At 38.8% G+C, this 21,173-nt stretch overlaps 1 protein-coding gene across 2 annotated transcripts in view; it reads left to right on the top strand.

Annotated features, from left to right (window-relative positions):
* FZD6 (frizzled class receptor 6) overlaps nucleotides 1-21,173 on the top strand; it is a 38,638-nt gene that overhangs the window by 8,491 nt on the left and 8,974 nt on the right. For both annotated transcript variants that reach the window (XM_012643652.1, XM_012643651.1), the window contains one exon: nucleotides 13,620-13,816. In XM_012643652.1, coding sequence (XP_012499106.1) covers nucleotides 13,620-13,816 — 197 coding nt within the window. The remainder of the gene's footprint in view (nucleotides 1-13,619; nucleotides 13,817-21,173) is intronic.

The raw sequence follows: 21,173 nt of genomic DNA, 5'->3' as shown, positions 1-21,173 counted from the left end.
CAAATCTTGGGTGTTGTGAGCAGTGCTGCAGTAAACATGGAAGTGCAGGTATCTTTTCCATACACTGATTACACTCCTTTGGATATATATCCAGCAGTGGGATTGCTGGGTCGTATGGTAGTTCTATTTTTAGTTTTTGAGGAAACTCCATACTGTTCTCCATAGTGGTTGCACTAATTTACATTCCCACGAACAGTGTACAAGGGTTCCTTTTTCTCCACATCCTTGCCAGCATTCGTTATTGCCTGTCTTTTGGATAAAAGCCAATTTATCTGGGGTGAGATGATATCTTATAGTAGTTTTGATTTGCATTTCTCTGATGACTAATGATGTTGAGCATTTTTTCATATACCTGTTTGCCATTTGTGTGTCTTCTTTTGAGAAATATTTATTCAGATCCTTTGCCAATTTTTTAATCAGATTATTTGATTTTTTTCCTATTGAGTTGTTGGAGCTCCTTATGTATTCTAGTTATTTAATCCTTTGTCAGATGGGTAGTTTGCAAATATTTTCTACCATTCTGTGGGTTGTCTCTTCACTTTGTTGATTGTTTCCTTTGCTGTGCAGAAGCTTTTTAGTTTGATGTGATCCCATTTGTCCAAGTTTGCTTTGATTGCCTGTGCTTTGGGGGTTTTACTGAAGAAATCCTTGCCAAGACCAATACCCTGAAGCATTTCCTCAATGTTTTCTTTTAGTAGTTTCATAGTTTCAGATCTTAGTTTTAAGTCTTTAATCCATTTTGGTTTGATTTTTGTGTATGGCGAGACATATAGGTCTAGTTTCATTCTTCTGTATGTATATGTGCAGTTTTCCCAGCACCCTTTATTGAAGAGACTGTCCTTTCCACACTGTATGTTCTTGGCACCTTTGTTGAAGATAAGTTCACTACAGATGTGTGGATTTGTTTCTGGATTCTCTATTCTGTTCCATTGGTCTGTGTGTCTGTTTTTATGCCAGTACCATGCTGTTTGGGTTACTGCAGCTCTGTAGTATAAATTGAAGTCAGGTAATGTGATTCTTCCAGTTTTGTTCTTTTTGCGCAGGCTATTCTGGATCTTTTGTGGTTTCATATAAATTTTACTATTATTTTTTCTGTTTCTGTGAAGAGATTGCATTTAATCTGTAGATTGCTTTGGGTAGTATGGACATTTTAACAATATTGATTCTTCCAGTCCATGAGCATGGAATATCTTTCCATTTTTTTGTGTCCTCTTTGATTTCTTTCATCAATGTTTTATAGTTTTCATTATGGAGATCTTTCACTTCTTTGGTTAAATTTATTCCTAGGTATTATAGCTATTAAAAATGGGATTACTTTCTTGGTTTCTTTTTTAGATTGTTTACTGTTGACATACAGAAATGCTACTGATTTTTGTATGTTGATTTTGTATCCTGCAATTTTACTAAATTTGTTTATCAGTTCTAATAGTTATTTGTGGAGTTTTTAGGTTAAAGTTACAAGTTTTAAATTAAAAGATTAATTAATTCTTTACAGATCCTTTCTAGTATCTAGTTAATATGTACATTTGTATAATTTCCAAAGGAAAGCTCTTTTGGAGAAATAGTTTAAAATTTCTCATGCCTCTTGCCAAGACACAGTTTAAAAATAACAAGTTTTCCATTATGGAAATAATTCAAATTCCTGCTTTTTATTCTTGTATTCCAGGCTCCACTTTACATTTTTTAAAGAAGCTGACTTGCCCGAGATTGATCACGTTCATGAAAATAAGCAGTAAAATGTGCACCATTTTCTTATACAGTAGTCCAATGACATTCTCAAAGAATTTACTCAAGACCTTTGTAACCACTTTGACAGTATTTGCTCTGCAAGGTGTAATTGAAAACATTTATGGAGCCCTTTAGCCTTTAGTCTTATTTTGCTAAGGTCCATCCCTTTTTTTCCCAATCACTTTTTAGATTTCTTGACTTTCACTCAGTTTTCATCACTATCACTAGAAGTTGACTTTCTTTTTGGTGCCATTTTAAAGCAAGATATAAAGCTTGTATCACTTCATGGGAGTTAACTGTGTATGTTACCATGAGTAGAAAGCACAAATCCTGAGCCGAGAATCAGATGCTTGGCAGTCATTTGGTCTTGTTCACTGGTAAAGTAACTTACTTTCCTGTACCAGTGAGATTCTGATTTATGCTTCAGAAAAGTGACAAATGTTTATATATTCTGTATTTTCAGTACTAAGGGAAGCAAGGCATAGCCAAGATATTGCTATAGAACCACTCTGCTTAGGCTTAGCTTTATATATTTATTTAAAAAATCAAATAATTCTTTTGTTCTCTTTCAATTAAAATTCTGGCCCAGACGTTCTCTTCAGGATCTTACAGTGCCACCAGCCTCGGGCCCATATCATGGTTCCTTTCGTTATCATATCATTATAGCATGGGGAGCTAGCTGGTCCTTTCCCTATGTATTTTACTGAGACCAACTAGTGTTTGTTTATTCTACAAGTATTTAAGTACCTAAATAATTAGATATTTGAGGCACTAGTCAGGTACTAAGCATACAGTAATGAACCAAACAGAACTCTGTGTCCTCATGGAATTTATATTCTGGTGTAGAAATGTAAGACAACCCATCTGCTTTTGTCATTTTACTTTTAGTTCTAGTTTTTGGCAAAGGCTTGTTTTCTTAGATTACTTTTTTGCCCTTGCCTACTCATTTCCAAAAAACACTTTTAGACCTATCTTAATATTATTTTGCTTTGTTCATTCCTCCATTTATCTTATATAGTTCTTTAATTCTTTTAATTCTGAAAAAGGAGCTTCCTTTTTCAGACTAATTTTCTTCTTTTTCTGTGTCCTTTCCACCTCATATAGAGCACCCAGACTGGTTAAGCAGAAAAGGAATTGATTAGAAGAGTATCAGGTAGCTCACAGAATCAACAGGTAGGCTAGAATTCAAGCTCAGGCTCTAAGGAAACAAGCTACAGCTAAGACCATGACACAGGAACGGTCTACATGGGAGCGTTATAAGCAGGGAATTTCAGCAAGGACAAATCTTGGATGCAAGGGATATGGGGTACTTAACCTGACACAAGATGGATGATCCTTCTGGGATATGGTACCATATTGAAGGCTTAAGGTTGGTTGCTGCTTCTGGCAAATTAACTACTCAGCAACAGCCAGATCAGCCTCAGGGAGAAAAGGTCAATGCTGTTAAATCTGGGCACTCCTTTCTGCCACCCTGGCCCTTTTGTTTCTGAGCCTATTGAGCAAATACTGGTGTAGCTAGAGAAAAGGCTGATTGACATCCACACAGTGGATTATTTAGTCCACATGTTTAAGAGCTGCTTCTGTACTGGGGCCTTTTCGTTGTATTCACATACATCAAAGATATTTTCACATTATGGGCTCCTTTTGGAGAAGTCCAGCCACATACTCCTTTTTCAGATTCTTAATTGCCAGTTCTCCAGTCTTGCTCCTTATAGGTTCCTATCTGGTTCTACCATTAGCTATACCCAGTGAATCAATGTAACCTTGGATCATCTTTTCTATTGATAACCTAGACAAGACATAGTGATTAAAGTTCTGCCTACTAGGGCCACCTCTGAGTGGGGTTATAATCCTATAGCATTTTACTCTTGACTAAGACTAGCTCATGTAAATCAGGCTATAATTGTTTCCTCAGGAGTCATTTGCTCAGAGGGAACTCTCCATCAAGCTATAGGTGTGTTTTAAGGAAAGAATAGTAATATGGCAGAGGTAGGCATTCTAAAAGTGTGAGTAATATGCTCATGCCACTTTCCCATGTTTTTAAGATCTGCTCAGGCAACTCAAAGATGGAATGCTGTTGGTACAATGCTATTAGTAGGTGAGTTTGATAATACTCAGTTCATGAGAGGTAGTTTGGGTTGATGATCTCTAGATGTCCCCTCCTTACGTTCAGTCTTTCCCTAGAGCTAGTAGCAAAACCGAGATGAAAGGTCCCTTTCATTTTTTTATGTAGGGTTAATCTCATTTGTACTTGTGTTTTACTATGGCATCTAGGGTACAGGTAGATGGCTTCATCAGCTTTATGTCCTCAATATGATGGAGCACTGTGATGTCTTGTGAAATGGTGACATGGTTAGGGTCTCTGACAGTGAAATTGAGGCACAGATCTGAAGAGCTGATGTTGCTGTAAGGCATTGGTTCTCACAGTTTGGTGTGCACCAGAATTATCTGAAGGGCTTGATAAAACACAGATCACTGGCCTCACCCCAGAGTTCCTGAATCAATAGGTCTGGCATGAGATAGAGAATTTTCATTTCTAACAAGCTCGGAAACCACTGCTGCTGATTCAGGGATGACTCTTTGAGAACCACTGCTCTAAGGCAAGTTGGTGATGATGTGCTTCTGTCTCTGCTGGGTAAAAGCAAATTGCTTTTGGAGAAAAAAGAATTGACCAGATTAGAGCTACATACCAGGTGCCAAGGCTGTGCTGATTTGCTGCAGCAGAGAGACCACATCTTGAAAAGTACCTTAACCATTTGATGAAGGTTGCTTTAGACAATCTATTAAGAACACATCCAGGCCAGGCACAGTGGCTAATGCCTATAATCCTAGCACTCTGGGAGGCCGAAGAGGGAGGATTGCTTGAGGCTAGGAGTTCGAGACCAGCCAGAGCAAGAGTGAGACTCCATCTCTACAAAACACAGAAAAAATTAGCCGGGCATAGTGGCAAGTGCCTGTAGTTCCAGCTACTGGGGAAGCTGAGGCAGGAGAATTGCTTGAGCCCAGGAGTTTGAGGTTGCAGCGAGCTGTGGTGATGCCACTGCACTCTAGCCTGGATGACAGAGTGAGACTCTGTCTCAAAAAACAAACAAACAAACAAACAAAACCACATCCAGTTGCACTAGAAAGTTAAAATGGGAAAGTGGTAGGAATTACTACCCCTGAATATGTTTTTGATGGTGTCACTGATCTCTGAAAATGCCCTTGATCTGCAGTAGTGCTTTTGCTATTTTATCTTTGTAGGGAGGGAAACCTCTAATGGTTTTTGTTTGGCCCCTCCTACCATAATAAGGTTTATCCAGGAAACCAATATGGTGATTGTGCTTTTGCTAAACACAGTTATTTTAGATATATACACATAGACTTGGGAAATTACAGTGGGTTGGGTTTGGGGTCTCACCCATCAAAAGCCCGTTTATCATCTGATATCCAAAAGCCCAATCTCTGAAGCTAGCACTGAATCTAGAATTTCTTAGAAATAACCCCATATCAGTGTTCTTAGCCCCATCTAAAATTGTGTTATTTTCTCCTTAATCTAGAACCCTCAGAATCCAATATAAATTAAAGGTGCCGTGAAACTAATTTAAAAGCCTTTTTTTCCAGGTGTGATTTTGACTTGACCTTCCCAGGGCATGCTGGAGTAGAACTCTAGTTGTAGGTTGAGACGTTGAGGAGTGGTGGGGATAGAGCATGAGGCTATTTATTTTCTTCTTAAATAGCAAATCTCTGAGATGAAGATCTGCCTTGAGGGCTGCTGGTTCAGAGCACTGTGTGAGTACTCTGAACCTCATCACATATCCCCACTTCAGAGCTCTGGGTCCCACTGCTTCCTAATGACAGTATCACCAGGTCTCTTATATGAAAGGGAAGTGAATTAAACTGATATAATTTGGCAATTTACAGCATCAAACTTTGGGTTTCAACTTCTTGAGCCTTAAGTCCTTTTCGTCCTGTGTTTCACTCCACATCTTGAGTCAAGAATTCAGAGATGCCTGTTATTCCGTTTCTAAACCAAACAGTGCTATTAGAAGCCCTCACCTCACCCCACAGTCTTTGAATAACTCATGCTCTTTGTACTATTGTTTGGTTGTCTGGCAGCAGCCATTTTATCTCTCCATACCTTTGCTGGATACATCTTTCTAAGATATACTTAGAATCTAAGCGATTACAAGGATAACTCTGCCGTTTTCCTGCCATATGCCATGGATTGCCAGATTTCCATCTCCAAACACTAATAGGATATTCACTGCTTTTGGCCAGAAACCCAGTTCTAGAATTCCTCGCATTTTGCTTAGGTCACTTGGAACCCATTCTTTGTGTAATTTCTGTACTAGTCAGTCTTCTTAGTTATAAACAACAGAAACCAACTCTGACTAAGCAGAAAATGTGTGGATATTGGACAGCTTGTAGAATCAATGGGGAGGCTAGAGAACCAGGTTTAGAATAGAGGGAGGAGCAAAGGGAACCAGGGCCTAGCTAAGATCATATCACAGGATCAGTATGTTACCAGTGCTGATGCCATTGGACACATCCTGAGCTATTGTCAATGGAGACTTAATTTGGCACTACAAGGATTATTGATCCCACTGCAGCTGCCTCATATATTCTGACTATATTTGTTCTTTTGCACAACCCTCTCTCCAAGAATCACATTACCTGGAACATCCAAATGGCCGAGCTTAGATTAGGTGCCTATGTTTTTGTTGCCAGGTTGCATCCCTGCATCCCTCCTTAGCTTCTGTAGCATGTCAGTTACCTTGGGATTCCCAAAAATAGGACTCCTGGGCAGATGAAAACAGTAAATATTCACTGCAGAGCTCAATGCAAGACAGAGTTACCTACCAAGGAGAAAATTTCACTGTAGTAGCTACAGTTGTTTTGAAATTTATCTCCAAATCTGTTACTCAAGTCTTTATTATCCTCTTTATAAACTTTTGACCCGTAAGTTCCTTAGAGATCATTCAGTAGTGCATTGCTCTCATTTTACTTATGGATACTGAGACTCAGAGGCAGAGGTGGCACAGGTAGTTAATTAAATAGAGTTAAACTATTAGAATTAAATAGCAGTTAAAATTTAGTTAGAATTAAAATGCTGGCATTATTTCCAGCAAAGGATTATATAAAATACTACAAGTATTTTGGTTCCCATTATCCATGTATCTTACGATTTGGCTCCAGGCTGTTTTTCAGAATAGAGGTGTGAATTGCCTTCTTAATTGTCCTCTTCTTCCAGTACTAATGTACTGCTATTAATATTTCTAGGCATTTTTGCCAGAGACTGACCATTTCCTTAAAGGACCCTACCTTTTATTTTTCTGAGTGTTAAAACTATAATTAACTATTTTGATTATTATTGAATGGTAGAATCTCAAAAGCATTACCGATACTTTGTTGTGGTTATTAGATGAGTTTTTTGGGAATGACATTTGAAAAGGAAAAATGCATGATGAGATCTGAATGCATTCAGTTACTAAGAGACTTGAAGAAAGTGTGTGACTGAGGCGGAGGAAAGGGAACAGACTGAACAGACCAGGAAGTTGGAATATTTGCTCAATTCACGGATTTACACTTTAATTCATGAGTTTAATTCACAGGTTTGGCACATACTGCACTTAGTTTAACAATGTGATGGGATTTAGAGTATAAAATTAAGGATATAAGAAATATCACAGTGGATCAGATTAGTAGTTTTTCCATCTCAAAGTTTGGTTTCTGGGAATGGTACCCAGGACATTTTGTAGAACATAAAAGATTCCTATCAAGATTTTTATTTCATAAGATGAGGGAAATATGCTCATCCCATTTATGTTCTCAACTGATAGGTATGAGTTCATTAATAGGCTTTTTTTTTTTTTTTTTAGAGATGGGATCTCACTATATTGCCCAGGCTGATGTCAAACTCCTGGCCTCAGCTTCCCAAAGTGGGATTATAGGCATGAGCCACCATGCCTGACTGACTACCCATTATTTAAAGTGCTATTATTTGTTCTAAAATTACCTGCTTCAGGAGGTACATACATCATCTGGAATTTGATAAACATAGCTTGAGGTTTTACAGTCTTTGATATGTGTCCTGTGAACATTTTTTTTTTTCAAACTGAAGAGTTTCTTTCATGTAGAAGAGTCCTAGTCCTCTTCTGATATCTTTTCTTCCTTTTATCCTTGTCAGCATTTTTGCCTGTCTGAGTGCTTTGGGAAATGGTAATTTTCAGGGAGAATTGGATAGCAGCATGAGGACATACTCTGGAGTCACAGGGACCCAGGTTCATATCCTAATTCTGCTTCTTACTATTGTTGTGACTATACAAATTGCTTAATCTCTCAAAGCCTCAGTTACCTCATCTGTAAGGTAGAGATGAGAACAGGGTTGTTGTAAAGGTCAATGGTATATGGAAGTATATGAAAAAGCACAGTGCTTAGCTTATGGTAAGTGCTGAATAAATCAAAGCTCTGGTTTATTATCAGTAGCTATAATTGGTAAAAGTAGCATTTAATCAAGAATAAGGACACCTAGATTCTAATCCAGAGCAGATTTTAGAATTTCAGTAACAATTTCTATAAGAAATTGGCTTCAGTTTTCTCACTTGTGTGCTCAGGGTTTGGATCAGGTCAGTGGTTGTCAAACTGTGATCTCTGGAGGTCACAGTAGTGAAGGGGAGCTATGCAAGGTATCTCAGCAGGGAGGGCTTCCTTTTCCACCAGAGAGGCTGTGCCTTCATTTATTTCATACATCGAGCTTCTTCGTAACCTCCTATCTAAAGAAAATGTTGCTTGGCAAAATGTACATAGGTGCGTGCACAGGCACACACACGTACACTTTGAAAATAATTAACTTAAAAAGGTTCTCTCAGGTCCCTTCCGAATCTAAAATTCTTTGAGTCTATTAGGCTGTAACAGAACTTGGAAATTGGTGGCCCACGCTGGATCTGACCTGAAGACGTTTGTTTGTCCTACACAGTGTTTTAAATGTATATATTAAAGTGTTACAATCTAAAATTTGGGAGATTTCACACAAAAATCTAGGTTCTCTTTTCTTGTGAAAAATTGATATACTTGACAATTCTTTGTCCACATTTGCAAATAATAGTCTGCTGGAGTTGAGTGGCAGCTGCTACCCAACTACTTCCTATTGTCTTGAATTTACCTCTCTGGCCTCTGAAAGTATTTGAGTTTTCGACATTTGGTTTATTCTTTACGCAGTACAGGAACATCAGCATTATTGCATTAAGCATCGTTGGCGCTATAGAAGAATTAAATGAGAGAAGTGACTTGTCGTGTTTGCCCTGTAAGAAAAGAAAATTGTTTTTGTATAGCAAAAGTACATGTATTACTTACATTTTGCCTGCCCTTGAACTGGACAATTAGTTCTTAAGCGCTGACCATCAGTTTATCATGGCTATTGCAAAATGGCTTCTGAGTTAGAACTAAACACAATGATTTTAATTCTTTCTCTGAAAGGTTCTGATTACCAGACACTCAAAAAATATAGGAGCTAGGTTTTTGAGGGGTAGTCAACAAAGAAGTAAACACTACCAGTTGTCTGTGGCTCCCCTTCTCTCACCTTAGTCTCAGAGGAGGATTCTCCCACGGTCTGGGCATTCTCCCTCTCAGGATAGAGGAAATTTTGGAAAGTACTGTGCCATTTGCTCTCCAACAAGTTCCTGTTAGGTGGCAAAGGGTCAGGCATCATTCAAATAAGAGAGATACAGTATACCACCTGTGGCAGCCCTGTCTTTGCTCAGCCACATTGCCCCATCAGGGCAGGGTGAACTTTCCACTGGCCCAACATCCTCCAAAGCTACCATCTAATTGTTGGGTGTGGGTTCTGTATGTGCCCTTTAAATAGGACTTACTAATTGTGGTGCTCTAATCAAATCTTATATTTACTTACTAATTTGCTTGACCTTTCATTTACTAAGAAAGATGTATTGATATTTCTCAATATTACCATGGAATCGTATGTTTCTCCTTGTAGTTTTGTCGCTTTTTGCTTTATATATTTTAAGGTGATTTTATGCCGTGTATGCAGTGCTCAACAATGCATTTTAAAGTATGTTTGTTGCAGTTTATCCAGAACTTGAATGTGTTGTGGCAGGAGATATTTAGTTGGCCATACTGCTGAAAGAAGTCCTATTCCTTCTTATCTTCCAGAAATTTCTGAAAGTTGATAGTTCACTAATGAGAACTTCCCTTGGGTTTTTTTTTTTTAATGCAGCTATCGATTTTTTTTTTTTTTAATTTTAAAAGCTTTTCTCTCATTTCAGTGCCATCTGGAAAGGAAGGAGATGCTAATAATATATAGTAGCAGTCCCCAGCCTTTTTGGCACCAGGGACCAGTTTCATCGAGGGGGTGGGGGAGCCAGAGCTCAGGCAGTGATGCCTGCTATGGGTAGCAGCTGTAAATACAGATGAAGCTTAGCTGGCCCACCGCTCACCGCCTGCTGTGTGCCACCACCCCCAACCCCCGCTTGCTAAGTTTCATGGAAGATAATTTTTCCACGGGTGGGGTGGGGGGGTGAGGGTTGGGGGGTGTGGTGCAGAACTCTGCAGCCAGATCCCTAACAGGCCACGGACCGCAGCTATGTGGATTCAGCTCACTCCCCTTGAATCAGAATTTTCTTCTCTTATGCTACATGTTTTCTTTAGGTGATTTCAATCAGTTATTTCAGTGACCATTCTTATACTGATGACTTTCTAATTCATATCCTTAACCTAAGGTCTCTCACCTGCATAGCTCTGTTTATTTAACCTCCTAGTAGTAGATATTCACACTCAGATGTCCCATGGGCTCTTCAGACTGTCCATTAATTAGTGAATGGATAAACAGATACTACTCAGCAATTAAAAGGAACTAACTACTGATATGTGGAATAATGTGGATGAATCCCAAAATAATAATGTTGATTGAAAGAAGCCAGACAAAAAAGAAAACATATTATGTGATTCCACTTACACAGAATTACTAGTAGAAAATACTACTCTGTAATGACAGAAAGCAGATCGGTGGTTGCCAGCGGGTGAGAGGTTACTGAGGAAATGAAGAAGAGGATGGAAGAGAGGGAGGAATTACAAAGAGGCAAGAGGAAACTTTTGGTGGTGATGGGTATTACCTTAATTGTGGTAATGATTTCAAAACTTGTCAAAATGTACATTTTGTACATATTCAGTTTGGTGGATATCAAAAAAGCCCTTAGTACTAAAAGGCTTTTATAGAAACACAATAGGCCTTGCCCACCCTGCATCCCCTTCCCAGTCCTGCTCCTCTGAGGCAGCCACTTTGAACTCTTTTAGGTGTTCTTTTGGTACGTATGTAAGCCATACTCTAAGCCATGCTTACTCTGTCATTTATTGATGCATCAATTTGAACTTCAGGCAGTATCTGTTTAGTTTTTCCTGTTATCCTGGTAGTTGATCATTCATTTCTCTTATTCTGCCACTTTTACTTCTCCTCCTAACCTCCTAATACGATTTTTGGTTAAATCAATAGTCAATGCTAGCATTGCTAGGATTATTAAATATTGTTCACTGCTGAGTGGTGTACTTTGATTATATTTGTTTCTATAATACCTTCCCCCCAACAGTTAGTGCAGTAATTGCATTTTCCCCATTTGCTTTGTTTTTTATGTACCTATAGCTTTTTTCAGATGTGCTAACAGACTTTTCAGGCACCTAGCAGCAATTTTCCCAGATGATCAAAGTATCATATAATCTGTATGTTCCAATCCCCCACTTCCATCTCCTGGAGACCTCTTTCAGCCATTTGTCCTTCTATCAAGTATGTTCTGATTGCTTTCTAAACTAGATTCTTAGTTGTCATGCTGAGGATTTCTCTTGCATTCTCCAATGTTGAAGCAACTAATTCCATTGTCCCATATCATTACCCTTTCTGGCTTATTCATATATTCCTTCAGTATATTTCAGGAATACTATATCTTCTAGTTGCTTCCTAAAAAGAGATGCTCGAAAGTTAAACTTTTTTATTCCTTACAGGGCCCAAAATGTCATTATTTTACCCTCAATTAAATATTTGGCTGGGTATAGAATTCTAGGTTGAAAGTAATTTTCCTTCATTAGCTGGGTGTGGTGGTGGGTGCCTGTAGTCCTAGCTACTAGGGAGGCTGAGTCAGGAGGATGGCTTCTCTTGAGCCCAGCATTTCAAGGTTGCATTGAGCTATGATCATGTCACTGTACTTTTCCAGCCTGGGTGACAGAGACTCTAAAAAATAAAAAAAATAAAAAAAAAAAATTATCCTTCAGAATTTTATAGTTATTTCTTCATTGTCTTCTAGCATCTGATATTATCACATATTCAGAATGTAATATCTTTGCATATGTCCAGAGTTTTTTTCCCCCTCTGGAAACATTTATGTTAGCACTCTGAAATTTTTTATTGACACGACATGTCATTGTTTATTCATTGTTCTGGGAGCCATTCATTTATTCTATAAATATTTATAGAGAAATCGCTATGTAGCAGACACTGTTTTAGACACTGGAGATATAACAGTAAATAAAATAGACAAAGTCCCTTCCCTCATGGAATTTACATTCTAGTGGTAAAGACAGAAATTAAATAAACTAATGTATAATGAAATGTCAGATAGTGATAAGGGCTTAAAAGAAATATAAACCAGAGTAAAGGGAGAAAGAATGACAGGATAATTTTTGGACAGGGTGGGCAGAGACTGCCTCTCTGAGGTGACAGTTGAATGGAGACACAAGTAAATGAGGACATAAGCCATGTGGCTGTCTGGGAGAAAAGCTGAGGGGAACAGAAAATGCAAAGATTCTGAGACAGAAACATATGTGGAATGATGAGAAGCAAAAGTCCCCTTTAGTGGCAATGGAGTGAAAAAGAGAAAGAGTGGTAGGAAATGAAATTGGAGATATAGTCAGGGGCTAAGAAATTTAAGGCCTCCCAGAAGTTGGTAAAGACTTTGGAATTTATTTTATTGAAGTCTTTGAACAAGGACAAACTTACTGGGGAGAGTATAGATTGATACGGAAAATTAACTGTAAGATCAGCAAGAGTGGGAAATAGGAAGACCCGTTAGGAGACCGTTTCCGTAGTCTAGGTGAGAGGTACAGTGGCTTAGACTGAGTGGTAATAGTGGGAAATGGTCAGATTTGGAATATATTTTGAAGGGAAAGCCAACAGGATTTCCTAATGGATTGGAAATGGGGTGGAAGAGGAAAGGAGTAAAGAATGAATCTTAAGATTCTTGTCCTGAGTGACTTGATGAGGATGGCATCACTTACTGAGATGGGGGAGACTGAGGGAGTGTTTGGGGATAGGGATGCAGTGGAACTGAGTTGTGTTTTGGATACGTTGATTTGAGATGCCAGGAAGCAGATGTTCATTCAAGTCTAGGGGTCACTGGAGCATTGGGGTCAGACAAGTTTCCTCTGAGCAGTGAGTGTTGATAGAGGAGAGGTCTGGGGCCTGAGCTCTAAAGCATTTCAATACTTAGAATTGGGAAATGGAAGAGCATCAGAAAAGGAACAGCTGGTGAGATAGATAGAAATCTGGGAGAATTCATGTCCTAGAAGACAAGTGAAAAAAATACCTCAAGAGGAAGATAGGATCCACTGTGTCAGTTGTTTTGTTAAAAGCTGAGTAGAAGGAAGACTTAGAATATACCATCAGATGTGACAGTGTGGAGTTTATCGGTGACTCTGACAAGTTGTTTCACTGGAGTAATCCATGGCTCCTGGAAAAATGTATAATTGAATAAAATAATGGTATTCCACTGTGTATGAAGGGTTCATTATTAGTCTGATAGAGGGAGATTTAAAGATTCTTTTAGAGTATAATAGCATTAAGTGAATTAATTTTCTTCATTTGTTATTAAAATGTTTTCTAACCTTATCTTTCTGTTTTTTCTTAATAGCATTTTCTTCCTCTTGCGAATCTGGAATGTTCACCAAATGTTGAAACTTTCCTTTGCAAAGCTTTTGTACCAGCCTGCACAGAGCAAATTCATGTGGTTCAACCTTGTCGTAAATTTTGTGAGAAAGTATATTCTGATTGCAAGAAAATAATTGACACTTTTGGGATCCGATGGCCTGAGGAACTTGAATGTGACAGGTATGTTATGTTTTTCACAGAAAGCTACTCGTGGTATTTTAATATTGGCATTAGGTCTTCAGAATATTAGCAACAGGCTTTCATTATTTAATTCAGTAAATTTTTATTGCATACTTAATATGTGCTGGGCATTGTGGTGGTAAATTATTACAGACAGAGGTGAGCAAAAAAGAGACTTGATTCTTGCTCTCAGGGAACTTGCAGTAAGGTGGGACAGACAGCTACTCATCAAATAAATGCGAAATTACCACTGTGGTAGATACAACAAAGGGGAAGTACGGTGCTTTTGACCTAAACTGGGGGAAAGGGAAGGAAATGGCTATTGAGCTAAAGTATGAAGGGTAAGACAGAGGTAATTAGGCAAGGAGAGGAGGGAAGGACATTTTGGGTAGTGGGAATAGCTTGTTTGGAGAAATTGTGACATGAGGGCACTTGGCACATTCACGGAATTAAAAAGCCCGTGTGGCTGGATTGATGAGAGTTAGAAAGAATGTGGTAAGATAAGAAAGGAGAGAGAAGCAGCAGACCATTCAGGGCTCATCTTGCATGTTTTTATGCTAAAAGCAATGAGAAGGTCTTCAGGTATTTTAAGATAGGAATGGGTGGCATGATCCTGTCAGCTTCTGTATGGAGCTTGGCACTCGTGTCACGGTCTATTGAGGGGGGCGGTGCTCCTTGGAAGTTCCTTTTAGGAATCCAGGCTGCTTCCGTTGCGCAACTCTGACAGCCGTGTAGATGGCGGGGAGAGATGGTAGAGAACCCACACCTTTTCTTGACTACCTCAAACTGGAAGTATCATACCTTTTCCATTTTCATTTCTGTTGGCAAGATGTCAGTTATGTGGTCACAGTGGAACTAAGAGAGAAAATGGGAAATGTGTGTCCAAAAGAGATGTGTGTCAAGACAGAGAATGTGTCAGGTGCTGCCAGTCGGAAAGAACATCTCATACAGTGTCACTGGAGTGATTGAGGCAAAGGACAGATTGGTAAAGGAGTTAGGTGGAAATTGAAGCAAGACACATAGAGTGTTCTCAGGAAATTTGGCTATAGAGGAGGAAAGTTTACGAGTTTAATGGGAAAGAACTGAATACTTTTTAAACTCCTAGGAAAAAGGAAGAGGCAAGCATTTATGAGGTAGAAGAGAAATAATCAAAGGAAGTTTTCTGAGAAAGAGGTAGGATCCCAAGCACAGATAAAATGTTGGCTGTGGGTAGGAGGAGCCTCCATTATTAGAGTGGGAAAGAGGATGGGATTGCTGTGGATGTAGGTGGGTTTGTATGTTTGGTAATGGTTGTTGCAAGAATTTCTGTCTGATGGTTTCTGTTTCCTTTGTGAGGTAGTAAGAGTCAAGGTCCTCTGGTGAGAGTCTGGGAGCAAGGGTGTAAGTTTGAGAGAAGTGGTAGTTATGGAGAGTGAGTAGACTGGAGAGGCTTCGTAACATATTAGGTAAATCGCGTGAGCCTGAATCGGTAGTGGATCTCATGTGACCCATTGGGACCTTCTCCAGCAGTGGTGGGATGCTTAGGGCTAGGCAGAGAAAGCAGATCTTTGCATCTGTGTTTGGGGTTTTGTCAGATAGATTCAGTCCAAATATAAAGGAGCAGTAAAAAAATGAAGGGTAATGACAAGAAGAGTGTTACTGAAACAATAGCCTATGGAAGTCTAAATGGATGAGGACTAAAATGAAGAAAGGAAAGGACTAGTATATGGAGATAAGCTGGAAGAGATCTCAATGAGGTTTTAAAAAAAGGCATAGGCCAGGAGGCACAGTGGCTCAAATCTATAATTCCAGCACTTTGGGAAGCCAAAGCAGGAGGTTCCCTTGAGCCCAGGAGTTTGAGACCAGCCTGGGCAACATAACAAGACCCTGTCTCTTAAAAAAAAAAAAAAAAAAAAAAATAGGTATGGTGGAGCATGCCTGTAGTCTCAGCTACTCAGGAGGCGGAGGCACAGGGATCACTTGAGCTCAGGAGTTCATGATTACAGCAAGCTTTGATTGGGCCACTGCACTGTAGCCTGGTCAATAGAGCAAGACCCTGTCTCTTTAAAAAAAAAAAGGCATAGTGAGAATGTTTTAATAAATGAGCTGCAAAGACAGGAATTTGCAGACCAAGGGCAAAATGCTTGAGTTGATTTTTCTTTTCTTTTTTTTTTTTTTTTAATGCCCAGGCTGGTCTCAAGTAATCTTCCTACCTCAGCCTCCCAACATGCTGGGATTACAGGCATGAGCCTCTGCACCCGGCCCTGAGTTGATTGTTGTACATTTACAGGTTGTGGCAGTGTTACAGGTGACCAAAGTATGTGGAGGATAGTCATTGGAGATGAGGAGGTTATGGAGCTGAGAAGCCAGAGTATCAATGGCTTGTCCTTGGCCAAGTCACCAAGGAAGGTGACAGCAAAAACTGGTGACCCATTCAACAAATTTTTATTGCACTCTTACCATGTGCCAGGACTGTTCTAGGCACTAGAGCTGTAACAGGCGAAAATTCCTGCTTCTGTGGATCTTATGGTGGAGAGAGAGAGAAGATGAAATAAATAAGTTATATTTGTATTAGAAGATGATAAGACCTGTGGAGAAAATACTTGCTCTTTCTTATGGGATTGCCTACTAGGTTTCAGAGTAGAGGAGGTTATAACTCACAAAAATTTATACTGGCAACTGTGCAGTAATTCTCAACACTTTTGGTGTTTGATCTTTGTAGTTTGATTTTTTTGAGAAACTAATACTTTTTTATAATTAAACCAAATCAGATTTATTTTATGTTTGAGAATGCTCAATACATTGAATTGGGGTGTAGAATCTATTGTTTTAAATCATTTAAGCCATATATTAAACTGAATCCCACTGATATAAAGCAAATTCATAAACATCCCTTTGTAAAATGTTAATTGACTCAATTGCACATAAGAATAATTCTGGGCCAGGTATGGTGGTGCATGCGTGTAGTCCCAGCTACTCAAGAGGCTGAGGAGGGAGGATTGCTTGAGCTCAGATTTTGAGGTCAACCCAGGCAACATAGTGAGACACCATCTTTAAAAAATAATAATAATTCTGGTGTGTTCTATACCAGATAAATTTTCTTTATGGCATCTTATTTACTTTGAAAACACACACAAAGTGGCAAACACAAATTCTAGTTTGTCAAAAGGTTTCTAGCATAATGAAAGGTTTAATATGTTTAGCTTTGTGGTAAAAGCATGAAGGCAGCTTATATTATTTGAGAAATGGCAGTGTGGTTATGGTGTGGTTATGGCATACATTAGGGCAGCTCTTGGTTACCCAGGAAAATGACTTTGCCATTCCACTGCCTTTGCCTTGAAAGTAAGGTAGAAAGGTGCATTCGTTCTTTGAGGCCTCTAAGTTCCTCAGCTTGTCAGAGCACAGGCACACTTCTGTAGGTGAGGAGTTTTGTGGGAAGCCCGGCTTTCTTCTCAGCTCTGGCTCCAGCCATCCTCTGGTAGTTTGCCAATAGATTAATCCCTCTCATAATGACCAGTTGCACTTCTTCCCTTTCCGTTTCTCACTCTTCTTTTCCCACGGCAGTGCCTATCCACCATGCCACCTGAGCATCTGTGGAATCTTACCGTCTTCTGTTATACTGTTTTTCTTTTACTCATTTTCTTGTCTTTATTGTGATAGTCCAACTTTTTCCCTTCAAAGGTATACCTGCCTTGCTTTCATGAAAGCATACTTTTTAAATAATTAAGCCAAATTTATTTCATGTTTGAGATTGCTCGATACATTGAATTGGGAAGTAGAATCTTTTTCAAAATTATTTAAGCCCTGTATTAAATTTGTATCCCTGTATAAAACTGACGTGATTTATCATAAGGCCTTTCCACACCTCGCCCTCTCAACTGTGACGGATTTTTACATTAATAAGTGCAGTTCAAAATGAAAATGATGCAAAAGTGCTTAACAGATATTTTTATAACATCAGATATTCTGTGGTAAGGCCAAAATGCTAATTACACTTTTTACATATACCTTCAGACCAGTGTTAGTGTAATGTTTTGGCAAGGTGAATGGTCTTTATCGGATATAAGAATCCCAGGTTGTAAGCTAGGCTCAGTGGCACATGCCTGTGGATCCAGCTACTCAGGAGGCTCTCTTGAGCCCAGGAGTTTGAGACTAGCCCAAGTAACATAGGGAGACCCCCATCTCCAAAGGGGAAAAGATAAGGCTCAGGCATATACTTATTTTCTCTTAAAAGAAGTATTTTTTCCATCGGGACCTTTCTGTGATAGTGAATAAGCATGGTAAATACTGGTTGGCTTGATCATTTGCAATTACAGTATATATGGATAAAATAGGATTTTAGGCTCAGTTGACTCATGAATTAATGTTATCAATTCTCTCACCTTTTGCACATTAGTGTTAATTAATTACTTCCCCCCATATTCCCTGGATAGTGGGGGGTTGTAATTTTAAATATTCTACTGATACAGTGAGACCTCATACAGTAATGGCGAAAGGAAGCTGGCTAGCTTTTTGATTTTATAGAACCTTTTTGGAATTTACATAGTGGAGCATGCCTGTAGTCTCAGCTACTCAGGAGGCGGAGGCACAGGGATCACTTGAGCTCAGGAGTTCATGATTACAGCAAGCTTTGATTGGGCCACTGCACTGTAGCCTGGTCAATAGAGCAAGACCCTGTCTCTTTAAAAAAAAAAAGGCATAGTGAGAATGTTTTAATAAATGAGCTGCAAAGACAGGAATTTGCAGACCAAGGGCAAAATGCTTGAGTTGATTTTTCTTTTCTTTTTTTTTTTTTTTTTAATGCCCAGGCTGGTCTCAAGTAATCTTCCTACCTCAGCCTCCCAACATGCTGGGATTACAGGCATGAGCCTCTGCACCCGGCCCTGAGTTGATTGTTGTACATTTACAGGTTGTGGCAGTGTTACAGGTGACCAAAGTATGTGGAGGATAGTCATTGGAGATGAGGAGGTTATGGAGCTGAGAAGCCAGAGTATCAATGGCTTGTCCTTGGCCAAGTCACCAAGGAAGGTGACAGCAAAAACTGGTGACCCATTCAACAAATTTTTATTGCACTCTTACCATGTGCCAGGACTGTTCTAGGCACTAGAGCTGTAACAGGCGAAAATTCCTGCTTCTGTGGATCTTATGGTGGAGAGAGAGAGAAGATGAAATAAATAAGTTATATTTGTATTAGAAGATGATAAGACCTGTGGAGAAAATACTTGCTCTTTCTTATGGGATTGCCTACTATAACTCACAAAAATTTATACTGGCAACTGTGCAGTAATTCTCAACACTTTTGGTGTTTGATCTTTGTAGTTTGATTTTTTTGAGAAACTAATACTTTTTTATAATTAAACCAAATCAGATTTATTTTATGTTTGAGAATGCTCAATACATTGAATTGGGGTGTAGAATCTATTGTTTTAAATCATTTAAGCCATATATTAAACTGAATCCCACTGATATAAAGCAAATTCATAAACATCCCTTTGTAAAATGTTAATTGACTCAATTGCACATAAGAATAATTCTGGGCCAGGTATGGTGGTGCATGCGTGTAGTCCCAGCTACTCAAGAGGCTGAGGAGGGAGGATTGCTTGAGCTCAGATTTTGAGGTCAACCCAGGCAACATAGTGAGACACCATCTTTAAAAAATAATAATAATTCTGGTGTGTTCTATACCAGATAAATTTTCTTCATTTCTATAAATAAGACCTTCAGGCTTTATGGCATCTTATTTACTTTGAAAACACACACAAAGTGGCAAACACAAATTCTAGTTTGTCAAAAGGTTTCTAGCATAATGAAAGGTTTAATATGTTTAGCTTTGTGGTAAAAGCATGAAGGCAGCTTATATTATTTGAGAAATGGCAGTGTGGTTATGGTGTGGTTATGGCATACATTAGGGCAGCTCTTGGTTACCCAGGAAAATGACTTTGCCATTCCACTGCCTTTGCCTTGAAAGTAAGGTAGAAAGGTGCATTCGTTCTTTGAGGCCTCTAAGTTCCTCAGCTTGTCAGAGCACAGGCACACTTCTGTAGGTGAGGAGTTTTGTGGGAAGCCCGGCTTTCTTCTCAGCTCTGGCTCCAGCCATCCTCTGGTAGTTTGCCAATAGATTAATCCCTCTCATAATGACCAGTTGCACTTCTTCCCTTTCCGTTTCTCACTCTTCTTTTCCCACGGCAGTGCCTATCCACCATGCCACCTGAGCATCTGTGGAATCTTACCGTCTTCTGTTATACTGTTTTTCTTTTACTCATTTTCTTGTCTTTATTGTGATAGTCCAACTTTTTCCCTTCAAAGGTATACCTGCCTTGCTTTCATGAAAGCATACTTTTTAAATAATTAAGCCAAATTTATTTCATGTTTGAGATTGCTCGATACATTGAATTGGGAAGTAGAATCTTTTTCAAAATTATTTAAGCCCTGTATTAAATTTGTATCCCTGTATAAAACTGACGTGATTTATCATAAGGCCTTTCCACACCTCGCCCTCTCAACTGTGACGGATTTTTACATTAATAAGTGCAGTTCAAAATGAAAATGATGCAAAAGTGCTTAACAGATATTTTTATAACATCAGATATTCTGTGGTAAGGCCAAAATGCTAATTACACTTTTTACATATACCTTCAGACCAGTGTTAGTGTAATGTTTTGGCAAGGTGAATGGTCTTTATCGGATATAAGAATCCCAGGTTGTAAGCTAGGCTCAGTGGCACATGCCTGTGGATCCAGCTACTCAGGAGGCTCTCTTGAGCCCAGGAGTTTGAGACTAGCCCAAGTAACATAGGGAGACCCCCATCTCCAAAGGGGAAAAGATAAGGCTCAGGCATATACTTATTTTCTCTTAAAAGAAGTATTTTTTCCATTGGGACCTTTCTGTGATAGTGAATAAGCATGGTAAATACTGGTTGGCTTGATCATTTGCAATTACAGTATATATGGATAAAATAGGATTTTAGGCTCAGTTGACTCATGAATTAATGTTATCAATTCTCTCACCTTTTGCACATTAGTGTTAATTAATTACTTCCCCCCATATTCCCTGGATAGTGGGGGGTTGTAATTTTAAATATTCTACTGATACAGTGAGACCTCATACAGTAATGGCGAAAGGAAGCTGGCTAGCTTTTTGATTTTATAGAACCTTTTTGGAATTTACATACTTCTGGTAGATGCATAATCATTTTTAGGAAGAATTGATACATAATAAATTGAGTGGTATGTAATAAAGATGCAGATGCTAATACCTACATCCTACAATCCTACCCTATAATCCCTTTCTTTAGAAACTTACACAAATAAGGAGGCATGCACAAGAATATTGATTGTAGATTATTTCTAATTTTAAATAGGAAAAAGTCTAAAAGCCC

Source organism: Propithecus coquereli, unplaced genomic scaffold (genome assembly GCF_000956105.1).
Source record: "Propithecus coquereli isolate 6110/MARCELLA unplaced genomic scaffold, Pcoq_1.0 Scaffold2, whole genome shotgun sequence".
NCBI classification, from domain to species: domain Eukaryota; kingdom Metazoa; phylum Chordata; class Mammalia; order Primates; family Indriidae; genus Propithecus; species Propithecus coquereli.
Note: the sequence above shows the minus strand (reverse complement) of the source record. Positions and strands in the feature narration are given on the sequence as shown.